The following is a 15,243-nucleotide window of genomic DNA, read 5'->3' as shown; positions in this document are numbered from 1 at the left end:
ACGCTGAAAATTTGCGCATATATATATATATATATATATTCTGTCCTATCCTTTTTTTGGAAATTTCAAAAAAGAATTATTTATTTATTTATTTTATTTTATTTTTATTATTTACGATAAAGTGTATATTGATAAACATACATTTTTATTCATAATGCTTGTAAGTTAAATGAACACGTTCTTTTTTCAAATTATGAAGAACACTTTTTTTTTTCTTTTTTTTTGGGGGGTTGGAGAATTGGTCATTTTAAATTAAATTTATATTCTGATTTGAATTTCATATTTGTTTTTAAATTTGACTTGATTTGATTTGATTTTGTTTTATTTGATTTGATTTTGTTTTATTTGATTTGATTTTGTTTTATTTGATTTGATTTTGTTTTATTTGATTTTGTTTTATTTGATTTTGTTTTATTTGATTTGATTTTGTTTTATATTTTTTTTAAAAAACTAGCACAAAAAAAAAAAAAAATATAAAATGAAAAAAAATCAGATATATTAAATGTAAAATGAGTAAATAATAAATATAAGAGTAGAAAAACAAAAAATAAATAAAATAAAGTTCCTCTTTTCCTTTTTTCTTTTAAGGTATACAATTATTTATTCTTTCATCATATAGCTACTGTTATTTTGTTAACTTTTATTAATTCTGACATCGCTTTACTCCTCTTCTCATTTGCCACTAATTGCCTATCACTTACCATTTTTCTTATTCGTCATTACACTCCCCACTCCCCATTTTTTCATGCCCAATTTTTGTTCGTTTGCACGTCCACTCAGATAGGAAAACATGTAAAACTAATAAATTTAAAACATTAAATCAACATTGCAATATTACAAATTGGAAAAACAGTTAAAACGTATGTTTTATTTTTGTCATCGCGAAGTAGAGCATATAAAATGTATAAATAAATATATATATATATATATAATACATATATACGTACATATATATATGCGTATATACATATGTACATATATATGATTAATAGCCTTTCTTTTTTTTTTTTTTTTTTTTTTTTTCCATCTTTTTCCTTTGCACACGGGTTTCTTCTTATGTTAAAAAAAGATAAAGAAGATATGTAAAAGAATACTTATTTCATTTGGAATTTTCTTTTTTTCTTTACATAAAAAATAAAAAAGCAAAAAAATATATCATGTTTCCTTAAATCATGTTTTCTTTGAATATTTTATAAAACAGGCTGATTTTTTTTTATTTTTAAACCCTTTGACATAAATATATCAGCTCTCACAAACAGTCCAAGTAGCCTGACCCCTCATCCGTGATATCTTTTACTTTTATTCAGTTTTATTCTATTTTATTTTATTTCCTCGTTGTAGACTGATGAAAAGTAATAGCATTTCTCATCCACGTCATACTTACCAAAACTCGAGTTATATCATTTTATATGTACATGTTGCTATGTATATGCTTTTATATGTTTGCGTGTGTGTGTGCGTGTGCGTGTATGTAGGTGTTTATAATGTTTATATGTATACGTATTATATAACGTGAGAACATGAGCTCTCAAGCAAACAACTCTTCACATAGTCATGTCCATTTTGTTATTTCCTCATTTTTTTTTTTTTTTTTTTTATCCTTCATAGGATGGATAGTAACATTTCAACTGGAACATTTATTTATTTAATTATTTGGTTTGTTTCGTGCATTCTCTTTTGCCTTTTTTTTGCAAGAGATGGAAAAATTTCACGGATGGATATGATTAAGTAGACTTCAAAAAAAAAAAAAAAAAAAAATAGAAAAGTAGAAAAATAGAGAAGTAGAAAAGTAGAAAAGTAGAAAAGTAGAAAAATAGAGAAGTAGAGAAGTAGAAAAGTAGAAAAGTAGAAAAGTAGAAAAGTAGAAAAATGAAATATACACAAATGTACATATATAAGTAATTTTTTTTTTTTTTTTTTTTTTTTTTCAAATAGATTAATTATCACGCTAGTTTCTCTGGCGGTATTTTGTCTATGGATATTGTAAGCTGAACGAAAAATGGGAATTACATTTACCACATACATAATAAGCATACACACATTTATGTACACATGTGTACATATACATACACATATAAGCGTGAATTAATGCTGTTCTTTTCTGTCGCTATCATTATCCGCTATCCGTCTGATCATTTGATTTTTCTTTCTATTTTTTGCTATATTTTTCCATTCAATTTTTTGCTTTGTTTTTTCTCCTCAGTTGGTTTTGTGTTTACATATCTCAGTTAAATCCCATGGTTTCCCCACAGCGGAGAGTTATAAAAGAATAAAAAGAACATGCCAAACATGGACAGAAGAATTACGTGCTTTACATGAGAACAACATCTTGCATTTGCGGTAAAGCACACCTATACACGCGTAAATATATACACACATGTATGTGTATATACATACATATATTTACATACATATGTACGTACCCATGTATCACTTTTACATTTTTTCTTTTTTTTTTTTTTTTTTTTGTCCACTTTTAAACAACCTATAAATAAATTGCTCTTTAAAAAAAAAATTTTATAAAATGAGAAAAATAAAAATGTCTTTATGTTCTATTGTTTGTAATGCGTAAAATGCAAAAAAAAAAAAAAAAAAAAAAAAAAAAGAAGAGCATTAAAATTTGGCGATTTATTTTAAAATATAAAATACAATAACACACACGAATGAGAATAATTTTTCCCTTAAACTTTTTACAACTAAGCAGATAAAGCAGTATAGTAAGTAAAAAGCAATTATTTTGTTTTGTTTTTTTTATTATTATTTTTCTTTTTTTTTCTTTATTGTTTTTCTTTTTTTTTCTTTATTGTTTTTCTTTTTTTTTCTTTATTATTTTTCTTTAGTATTTTTCTTTTTTTTAATTTCAAAAGCCCATGGCAAAATTATTTGCATTACATTTTTGATTACACTCCTAAAAAATGAAAGCACGACTCAATATAGCGAAAATAAATATACAATCATATTTACGTAAAAAAAAAAAAATCTATTATGCATAATTACATGGAGTTATAAAATGCGCCTACTATTTAACACAACTGCTAACCGTAGTTTCCTACCAATTTGCACGACACGATATATAAGTATAAACATATATACACACACATATATACATACCCATATATACATACACATATATACACACACATATATACATACCCATATATACATACACATATATACATACACATATATACATACACATATAAATATATACCCATGTGCATATAGATTTGTGTTGGTGCGTGCGTGCATACATACATATACTCACATATAATAGGGATGTAGTTTCCCCTTTTGCAATTTCCTCATGGGACCCATTTACTATTTGTACTACGAAATATATATATATATATATATGTGCTTATTTTGGCACGTCCTTTTCGGCATCTAAACTGGCTTTAAATTTCTGCAATTCCGATTCAACTTTTAAAATAAATTTATCATCATCGTCATCATCATCATCCCAGCCTAAATGCGGAAGGAGGAAAAGAGAAATAAAAAAAAAAAAAAAAAAAAAAATTGGACAAAATATAACAGTTGTATAACATTCCAGACAGTTGTTAATGCGTGTAATGTGTCCATACATATACACATATGTATATTAGTACGTACGTACATACACACACACAAGTGAGTACACCCCCTTCACACTCGGCTCTACGAATTAGTTTCAGTACAAACCTACTGCCCCCCAGTCCTCTTCCCAGTTTTCCAAATCTGTGTCCACATTCAAAGCTATACTGCCTAATGAAAATTACGAATGAGAAAAGAAGTAATCAAAAAATAATAAATGGATATATGCATATATATATATATATATATATATATATATATATATATATATATATATATATCCATGCATATATATTTACTGCATCACTATAGTGCCTCATCTATTTCGGTATATTCACTGCGTCCGCACAGCTAACATGAATCAATGGGCAAATAAACATGTACATAATAACACGTGGGCACGTTGTACGTACGCATGTGTGCATATTGTGAGAATAGAAGTGTATACCCATTTCCTCAAATTCTTCCAGTTCGTCATCCGGCTCATCAAATATGTACATGTTATCGTCATTTAAATCATTCGATTTCCCATCTGGTTTATTCTCTTTCATCAAATCATTTTGATTTCCGTTTTCCGATATATTCTTTTGCATTTGTAAAATTACAACTCTCAAAAAGGACATGAAAATTAAAAAAGTGAAAAGATTGTACTCTTTTTTTTTTTTTTTTTTTTTTTTTTTTTTTTGTTTTTTTGGAAATAAATATTACTATTTCCTTATGCTAAATAGGTAAACGTAAATGTTCTTTGCTGCTTCCAGATTCTGTTTACTGCTTGCTATTCACTGCTTGCAATTCACTGCTTGCAATTCACTGCTTGCTATTCACTGCTTGCTATTCACTGCTTGCAATTCAATGCTTGCCGCTTACTACTTCTTACCGTTTATTGTATTTTTTTCCCTTTTTTTCTTTTCCTGGGCTTGTATTAGTAAAGCATTAATAATATAATGCCTTTTTCTTTTTAAATTAAATCTTTCTAATCTGTATATACGAATATAACATGCACGTCATTATTCTTGCCAGTTTGTATTTTTCGCTTTGGCTTTTCGAAAAAAATTAAAATTTTGTTCGGTAATTACTTCATACGTATAAACAAGTTCATGCAAACATACATATATACAAACATATATACATACATATATACATACACGTGTAGCATATACTATATCGTAAGAATATAACTATTTTTTTTTAACTGAGGTTAAAATAAAAAAAAAAAAAAAAAAAATTAATAACATTCATTCTTACAAAATGATTTAAATTTGTGATAGTATTTATTTATTTTTTTTTTTTTTTTTCTAATCATTACTACAATGATATGTATTGAATTAGAACCGTTACTCTTTGTATGCTCTTTCTTTTATATCAATGTTTTTGAAACCCGAGAATATCATTTATCACATGATAAGTCATGTCAAAACCATATGTACATGCGTTTTACGGGGTGAACATTTTCTTAATATATTGTACTTATTCCTGATATGCAGCTCATAATATATATTATCGCTCATTCTTTGTATATGTAAGTTTTTCCCTTTTACTTTTTGTACACCCATTGCGTTGGGCAACAGCTACAAGGGAATGAAAAAAAAAAAAAAAATATTATGAAACTGTGTTTCTTTTTACATACATACAAACATACCCATATTTGCTCTCGAACACTAAAAGCAATAATAAATTCATTTTAGCTCATATTGCATCCACACATCTTTTCTGATTACTACTCTATAAAACCTTAGCACGTTTTAGTAAACCCATGAAACAAAATACATTTTTTTTTTAAAGAACATGAATTTATTCTTTTCAAGAAAAAAAAAAAAAAATTATACTTTTTGAAGTAGTAAGCCCTCCCATATAGGAGTATCCGCTCGAAATAGGCTAAACAGTTACTCACACATATGTGTATATATATAGGTACACGTGTAGATGTGAGTATACTTTTGAATATCCCTGCTCATTAAGAGTATAACACCTACAGCATATACACCTACAATACAAACTTGGGGGTAGTCAAGAGTGTAAAAAACGGTACATTGCTTAGAATATTTTTCTTTTTTTTTTTTTTTTTTGTTTTTCCTTTTTTCCTATAGTTGGGGGTACAATTACGTACACTCCTCATATCGTTATCTTTAATTTTTGAGAAGAATAAATCAGCGTGTTATCAAAGGGAAATTGTTTTTAAAAATCGTGTTAAATGAAGAAAGGAATGAAAACAATATTACATAGCATGTTACTTATAACATATGGTATATAACGTGGAACGAATAAAAAGTGCGATGGTACAAACACGTAAGGAAAAGCATATGAATTGTTCATCGTAAGAGAATAAAAAAAAAAAAAAAAAAAAAAAACAAAATAAAAAAAAAATAAAATAAGAAATCATAAATAAGAAATCATAAATAATAAATAATAAATAAGCAATCATACATAGGCAATCATACATAAGCAATCATACATGAGCAATAATAAATAAAAAATAAAATATCGCAAGAATATACCGAAAACGGTTATGCGCAACTATAAAAGTGTTTAAAAGGAAGAGCAAATATATATTATGTACTACATAAAGGTGGGGGGGGAAAAACTAATGATGGCAAAAATAAACAGTTCAATTATGCATTGATTGACGTGAATGTAAACGAGGAGTGCTCGTGTTAGTACATCCATATATGTGTGTATACAAAATGTACATGTATTCTTGGTGAAAAAGATCAAATTATTGTTTCATCCAGTTGCATCCGCCTTATATATATCCTTGTCATTGCTGTAACTATCGCACTATTGCGTCTAATAATGTTACAATGCTACAGTACTGTTATGCCACGATGATACGATACCACGATGATACGATGCCACGATGATACGATGCCACGATGATACGATGCCACGATGATACGATACCACGATGATACGATACCACGATGATACGATACCACGATGATACGATACCACGATGATACGATACCACGATGATACGATACCACGATGATACGATACCACGATGATACGATGCCACGATGATACGATGCCACGATGATACGATGCCACGATGATACGATGCCACGATGATACGATACCACGATGATACGATACCACGATGATACGATACCACGATGATACGATACCACGATGATACGATACCACGATGATACGATGCCACGATGATACGATGCCACGATGATACGATGCCACGATGATACGATGCCACGATGATACGATGCCACGATGATACGATACCACGATGATACGATACCACGATGATACGATACCACGATGATACGATGCCACGATGATACGATACCACGATGATACTATTTTTTTTTTATATGTTTCATATTTATTATATTACTTTCATCATTTCTACTTTTTTTAATTTTTCTGTTTTTGTTCCACATTCAATCTGATGGGGAATTGCCCAATAGCCTATTCGCTCCTTTGACCTTTCCTGCATAACACTGCCTACATATAGTATGCTCTTATAAAGGCCACCATAACTTGCTGCATTTGAGCCCGTGTGGGTATGCGTCAGTAAAGGTATACATATATATATGTTCATGTGCATGTGCATGCACGTAAGTATGTACACTTCTAACACACCAACTTCCGGATGTGGCTTCCCATCCCTCAGATGTTCTTTACAAAGGAAGATAAGTTATTCACGTTGTAAGGAAAGAGATTACTAAGGGGGAAAGTTAACTCGGCGAAGGTGTAAGTCACTCCTTGACCGCCCTGACCGACAGCTAAGCCGAAAGTAGGAGGTATTTCGTACGTTATAGTAGCTTGAATATTGTTTAACGATTTAGGTATAAATATATTTTTTCCCTTTACAACTGCATTTGTTGTAGTAGATGCTGAATTTTCGAAGTCCAATTTTATGGTATATTTTTCCAAAACTCCTGCATTATTTTTCTGCACATTGGAAACTTGAATCTTTGTTATCTTATTCGATTTTGTACCATTTATGTTTATATGTAAACGTTGACTTAAGGATAAGAAATAAATAGCAACTGCTTCATTATCCATAGGAGTTCTACCTGAACTGGACAGGAATTGTTTAATTTGTTCTTTAATAGTAGAAAATGATTTAGTTGCCCATATTCTTTCTTCTGGTTTTATAAATCCAACTCCCATAACATGTGAGTCATTTATTATACTCCTATATGGTACATCCTTTGCAACATTGGCAAGTAAATTTATCATTTTATTTCTTTCCTCTTTGAAACTATCGCTCTTCTGAACAGGTAATAAATCTTTATTTTCTAAGGCATGTGACAAGGTGGCAGGATAAAATTCATTTACATCTAAATCTAAACTGTTAAATTTGACTTTTAGACCAAATTTAGTTGTTCTTATTACATCAACCAAAAAAGGGGGAAGAGGACAAAGATAAGAAAATTTTTTATTTCTATAACCTCTTCTACTATCATAATAGCCTACTAAAAATGGAATTTCATAAGGAGCGTTTTTCATTTTAGGGAAATAGAAATCACCCAAAGGGACAGTTACATTTGATAAGATTACATAAATTCCTAATGTACTATTTACTTCATTGTTCTCATTCTTTTCTCCTTTAATTATAAAACCATAAATAGGAGAATCGTTAATTGTTATTTTATTTAATGTATCTGTTAAAAGACCAAGAATAGTAAAACACAAGGATTCAGGTTTTAAAGTTTCTCTTAATACTTTATCCTTATCATAAGAGTTGAACTTATATACACCAAAATGTATTTCTAAATCATTTATTAAATATCTAAAATTTTCCATTTTTTTTTTTAACAGCTGTCTTGGTTCATTCACACTATTACGTTGTTGTTTTAGTTCCCCATTTGTATCAATATATAATTCATAATTATTTTTTCTTTCATATGCTATGCTTTCCTTCAGATTAAATGGTTTACCTGTGTTAGTATTCCTCTTTTTCAAGTTATTATTTAACGTATTTGAAATTTCTCTGTACTGTTCTTTAATGGGCCTTACGGCTGCAACAACATATAGAAAAAGGAACAGAACAAACAGCTTATTCATTTTGTACTTCTTTTTCGGAAAAATTAAAAACTGCAATTTGTTCGTTATGGGGAATAGTATCAAACACGCGACCGTTTAAGCATATTTGAATGTCTATCAGAATTGAAGCAGAAAAAAAAGGAGAAATAAGCGAAATGAGCGAAATGAGCAAAATAAGCAAAATAAGCCAAAAAAAGCAAAAAAGGAAAAAAAGCAAAAAAGGAAAAAAAGCAAAAAAGGAAAAAAAGCAAAAAAGGCAAAAAAAGCGAAAAAAAGAGTATAATGTTAAATCAAATGGAAATTTAGAAAAAATGGTAAATTTCCAAAACAAATCAGTTAAAAGCAACACACAAATATATAAATAAAACAAAACGAATTGAAATAAATCAGAATGTAGTAAAATAAAGCAGAATGTTATAAGATAAAATAAATATGATGCGATAAAACAAATTGGTATAAAATAAAACAAATATAAACAATACAATGTAAAGTGCAATATGCAACGTGCATCATGTAAAATATGGAAATTAAAAGAAGTTATACAACTCAAAATGGAAAAAAAAAAAATAGCGAATTCTTCCCACGGTCAGGCGCAACGCGCTCACCGCAAAACGTAAGCTTTATTTCGTTTATTTTCAATATTTTAGCTACTTTCACTATTTTAGCTACTTTCACTATTTTGGCTATTTCACTATTTTGGCTACTTTTACTATTTTGGCCACTTTTTCTATTTTGGCTACTTCTGCTATTTTGGCTAGTTTCGCTAATTTTTTTTTTCTTTTTTATGAACATGTCAGGTGTGTAATGTCTGAGACATAAACAAAATAAGACCTTTAAAGAAATGGTAAAATAAGAAATACAGACTACGAAAAATACTGGTGAACATAAAAAAAAAAAAAAAAAAAAAAATTAATGTTTTGGTTGTCTAAGGTAGCTGTGTCTCAATTCTCAAAAATTATTATGATGTGTACACACAAAAAAAAAATTACAAAACATGTTTGTGTTAAGGATTCTACGCGGATAGCACTTTTTTTTTTTTTTTTTTTCCCAATTTTCAAAAATTGTAATGGTGTAAATTATTTTAAGAGGCAAAATGGCTGACTGGTGAGCCAGTTTATATACGTATGTATGTATGTAAGTATGTGTATATGTATGTAAGTATGTGTGTATGTATGTAAGTATGTAAGTATGTGTGTATGTATGTAAGTATGTGTGTATGTATGTACGTATATATTATGTATGTATTATGTATGTATTATGTATGTACGTATTATGTATGTACGTATGTATGTATGTATTATGTATGTACGTATGTATGTATTATGTATGTACGTATTATGTATGTACGTATTATGTATGTACGTATTATGTATGTACGTATGTATGTATGTATTATGTATGTACGTATGTATGTATTATGTATGTACGTATTATGTATGTACGTATTTACGTATGCACGCATATATGTACGTATTTACGTATGCACTCATATATGTGTGTGGGTACATACACTTATATAGGCTTTGTAAATTTAATTAATATTCAATTTCTACATTAACATGTCATGTTAAATGAACAGACATTTTGTGCAATGAAATGTTTTTTGAAATCTTATTCTTTAGCTATACATACTTTAAATATAAAAAAAAAAGCATTTTTTTTTTTTTTTTTTTTTTTTCTTTTTGCACTCTTCTTTTTTAATTCTAGAAAATTTATTACACATATTATGCGGGTATTTAATTTTAATTTCCATCTTTATTGATAAGTCTAAACTTTAATTAATTCGCGCACAGAGGTAATATTAATTTTTTTTTTCTTTTCCTTTTTTCTTACTAATTCAGTAAGATGCTACTTTCCTTTCGTATGATACATATGTAAAGGAATACTTGTGTGTCTTTTACTACAAGACGTGCATATAACCTTTTATTTTTTTTTTTTTTTTTGCCCAAAACATTTTTGTCGAAATGTGCAAATGGTGCCTTTACACTTTTTTTTTTTTTTTTTTTCTGTTATTTAAATATAGGTAATATGATATACAGGAAAAAAGGAACAAGTATTAAAAATAAAAAAATATATAATTTCCTTTTTTTTTATGGTGTTACGCAAACCGTTTATATTTGTTTGTGTAGTTCATGTTTTACATAATATCATATTAAACTGTCTGCAAGGGTAAAGTAATAGCTAAACAGTTGGACATAAAATTTTCATTTAGATATGCTGCACATACAGTTTAATAATATACTCATTCTCCGCAAATCTTGGAAATTACCATTTACCTTATTGCTTATAAATTACTATTATTCGGCTTTTCACACATTAGCATATATGTGCCCAAAAAATGTTGGTGAAAAATTCGAGAAATAAAAATATATACATATATATATATGTATATATATATATGCATATATATATATATATATGCATATATATACATTTATATGAATTTATAACTACGCATATTTATATGCATTTATAGCTACGTATATTTATATGTATACATACGAACACACGTGTACGTCCACACGTACATTTATGCAAAGCAGACTGTAGATTCACTGAACAAGCAATGTTTCGTTTAGCTTCATTTTATCCCCCACATTTATTTTAAACGCAGTTATAATTTATTCTCATTTCAATGAAAAATGGAAAATATATTTTTACATGTTCGCATGAAAAACAAAATAAAACTCTATTAAGTAAGAATTATCCACTTCATTAATTACCGTGTGTTGTTTGCCCTTTACAACAATTTTAAAACCACGGGAAGAGATTATCTCCCTTCATAAATACCTATGTGTATCTATATCGATATATATATATATATATATATCTATGTAAACGTTACTAATAAATATTTTTTTTTTTTTTTGTAATGTATTTATCCGAAATAAAGCTCTGCCTTATTTTATGAAAGCATATTAATATTACAATACGTAAAAAATAAAAATATACTAAATATCTGTTCAAAATAGAAAAAAAAAAAAAAAGTTATACAATTCAAACATGTTCATCCTATTTAAAATTAATACCATTCAAAAAGGCTCGAAATTTTCATTTTTTTCAATTTATCAACAAAATGGAAACGAATATAGATTTTCCATGCAAACGATTTTTTATTTCACCTATTTTGGTTATGTAATTCGACGAAATGTATAAATATCGTCAATTTGTTCATATTATACAACACGTATGAAGGCATGTCTATCTACTACATTCACATAATATACGTATACACATATATATAAATATGTATAAACATATATATAAATATGTATAAACATATATATAAATATGTATAAACATATATATAAATATATATACACACATATATACTTATATACATATCACTAAACAAATGGAGTTTTCATAAAATTTCATAAAGCTCACTAAATATCCTTCTTTAACCTTTCACTTTTCTAATATAAAAAATGTAACTAGCTAATTTCTGCTTCAACAATATTTATGTTCATAAAACGTGCAATAAGGTAGAGATTACCGTCATACACTTTTATTCTTTAAATACAATATTATTTTTGCTCATAATATCTTAGCTTTTTATTCTTTTGCTTTAAAATGTTTAAAAGTGGGAAAAAAAAATAAAAAATAAAAAACGCTGATTTATTTCGTTGCAAAAAACTTTGTTGTATTATAAACTGTTAATTTTAAAATATTTGAGGAAAAACAAAAAGATAAAGAAGATTCTCCTTGATTTGTCGAATAAACATTTGCAATGAAATAAATAGAATAAATATATTATACAATATACAGTATATATATAGGTATTCATTTTTATACGCCCATAAATATATATACGTGCTTATATATACATAGTGCATAAATATATCTATGTACATAAAATATTATTCCATTGTTTATTCAACCACATATGGTCCTTTTTAGCTTGGACGGACAAGGGTGTATAGGGGGTTTTAAATTTTTTTTTTTTTTTTTTCTTCTTGCAGTAGGCGCTGCATATCCTTATTTAAAAAAAAAAAAAAAAAATATATATATATATATATGAGGAAATGAATATGATACTGTAAATGAGAACAGTATACCTACCTTCTGTTACTATGCAATAAAATATAACGAGATTTTGCTTAAAAAAAAAGAAGCTTACCTTGACCCTGAGAAAATATTCGTTCCCCCTGTAAAAAAACAATTTTTAATTCATTTTTTTTTTTTTTTTCTTTTTTAACCTTTTTTTAATCCTTTTTTTAATCCTTTTTTCATTGCATATTTCCTAAATTATGAAATTTTGACGAACTCCCAAATTGTATGAAAAGGTAATAACATGAATAGTACAGTAAAAATTAAGTGAACATAAATTAATATAAAATAGAATAAAATAAACGAGTTTCAATAGTGGTACATATGTATAAATAAATGTTTGCAGATGTTTGAATATATATGCATATATTAATATATATTAGTATTAGTATATATTAGTATTAGTATATATTTGTATTATTATATATTAGTATTATTATATATTAGTATTAGCATATATTAGTATTAGCATATATTAGTATTAGCATATATTAGTATTAGCATATATTAGTATTAGCATATATTAGTATTAGCATACATTAGTATTAGCAAATATTAGTATTAGCATATATTAGTATACATATATATATGTATATATAAACCGTAGCAGTATAGTAACACGTGGAGCGGGCATGTACATACATTTATGCATAGTATATAACAGCTTCTATCCCATTTGTGTTTTGCTTACATAATTAGCTAATTAGAGGGAAAATATATTTTATTCATTAAAAGGAAGAAGTTACAAATTTGATACCCTTTGTATAGTCTAAAAAGATAGTGGATTTGTATAATGTACATATTTATACATACGAGTATATGCACTTATTTGGAAATATTTAATTTGCTTTATGTACATATGATGGTATTCATGAACGCATATGTTTTTGCATCATTTTGTTCCATTTTATTTATTTTATTATTTTTTTTTTTTTCTCATTACGCAGTTAACTTTTGAACAGAATGGAAGCAACAACGTCGGATATAAAACTTTTTAAAAAGTGGTCCTATGAAGAGATCAACATAGCCGATTTGTCATTGGTAAAAAAAAAAAATATAAATAAAAAAAAGGAAGAAGTATAAAAAGAAATAAGAAGTAAAAGAAATAAGTAGTAATAGAAGTGGAAATAGAAAAAGGGAATAAAATAATGAACGACAAAAAATAAATACATGACAAAATGCACAATTATATGCATATGTATATGTATATATATATATATATTATGTGTGTATGTATGTGTAAATGTATGATAACACACATGTCTACGTGTGAAGTACCTAAATTCGACCTTGGCAGTTTATAACTTATGTTGTTCATTTCTTTTGCATGTGCAGGTGGATTGTATAGCCGTTTCGCAAAAGGCATGTGTGTACACACCGCACACGGCTGGGCGTTACCAGAAAAAGAGATTTAGAAAAGCGTTATGCCCAATCGTGGAAAGATTAGTAAACTCAATGATGATGCATGGAAGAAACAATGGAAAGAAATTGAAAGCTATAAGAATTGTTTCATATGCTTTTGAAATAATTCATTTAATGACTGGAGAAAATCCTATACAAGTTTTTGTAAATGCTGTACAAAAAGGTGGCCCAAGAGAAGATTCAACAAGAATTGGTTCAGCGGGTGTTGTAAGAAGACAAGCAGTTGATGTATCCCCATTAAGAAGAGTTAATCAAGCAATATATTTAATTTGTACTGGTGCCAGAAATGCTGCTTTTAGAAATATTAAATCTATTTCAGAATGTTTAGCGGAAGAAATTATCCATTGTGCAAATGAATCTTCAAGTTCTTATGCTATTAAAAAAAAGGATGAAATTGAAAGAGTAGCAAAAGCTAATCGTTAAAATGAGAGGAAATATTATGACCATGTCAGCTTTTTTTTTTTTTTTTTTTTTAACAATTACAATAAAATTGTTAATTTTATGACTATTTTATTTTAAAGTAAGAAAAGAGGGAAAGCATGTATTGTTAGAAACGTTTTTATTATATATTTTTTTTTTTTTATCCCTCGCATTGACATAATATGCAAATTTATTTTGCACATAAAAATTTAATTTTTTAACATAAATTTTTAAGGAAAATGCATTTGACCCTTTTTAGGCAGTTTAATTTTTGCACACATTTTAGAAATACTCATTGAGCACGTGCTGCAAGTGCAGATGATGTACGCATATATAGGCAATACGCATGTAACGTATATATGTATTCCTGTCTATATATATATGTATACGTGCCTGTATACACATATGTACAAAGTATGAATGTATATATATATATATATATATATATATATATATATATATTTCAAATTTTAAATAATTTTTAAAGAGTTTTCAAAAGTAGCCTATTCTCAAATAAAATGTAGATACAAAGGACATATGGTCACTTTATGCCTGAACAAAAAATGTGTAGCTGTGCATAAAGTTAATGTAATCAAAAAATGGCATTATAACGAAAAAAGAAAGTTCGTGCAGCTAAGCATGCAATTTTGATAAAAAGAGGGGGAAAAAACGAGCTGTTATTTGAAAAATCGCACTGTTTTACAAATTCGTATGCTATATATACATATATGTTGTACATATGCATGTGTATCGTATACATACACACATATACGCTGC

The 15,243-nt window shown here is 27.5% G+C and overlaps 2 protein-coding genes across 2 annotated transcripts; one reads left to right on the top strand and one right to left on the bottom strand.

The window, feature by feature from the left end:
• Nucleotides 1-3,358: 3,358 nt before the first annotated feature.
• MKS88_000994 (uncharacterized protein) lies at nucleotides 3,359-9,366 on the bottom strand (the record flags this gene model as incomplete). The annotated part of the gene is made up of 9 exons (XM_067219645.1): nucleotides 3,359-3,465; nucleotides 3,679-3,741; nucleotides 4,019-4,177; nucleotides 4,448-4,548; nucleotides 5,038-5,138; nucleotides 5,506-5,554; nucleotides 6,368-6,878; nucleotides 7,248-8,549; nucleotides 9,180-9,366. 9 exons carry the CDS (start codon nucleotides 9,364-9,366, stop codon nucleotides 3,359-3,361), a joined length of 2,580 nt encoding a protein of 859 aa, XP_067075360.1.
• A 4,221-nt stretch (nucleotides 9,367-13,587) lies between these two features.
• MKS88_000993 (40S ribosomal protein S5) lies at nucleotides 13,588-14,469 on the top strand (the record flags this gene model as incomplete). Its single annotated transcript, XM_067219644.1, has 2 exons — nucleotides 13,588-13,665; nucleotides 13,960-14,469. The coding sequence occupies 2 exons, from the start codon at nucleotides 13,588-13,590 to the stop codon at nucleotides 14,467-14,469; spliced, it is 588 nt and encodes a 195-aa protein (XP_067075359.1).
• Nucleotides 14,470-15,243: the final 774 nt, after the last annotated feature.

The sequence above is a fragment of the Plasmodium brasilianum genome, chromosome 3 (assembly GCF_023973825.1).
Source record: "Plasmodium brasilianum strain Bolivian I chromosome 3, whole genome shotgun sequence".
In the NCBI taxonomy this organism is placed as follows: domain Eukaryota; phylum Apicomplexa; class Aconoidasida; order Haemosporida; family Plasmodiidae; genus Plasmodium; species Plasmodium brasilianum.
Note: the sequence above shows the minus strand (reverse complement) of the source record. Positions and strands in the feature narration are given on the sequence as shown.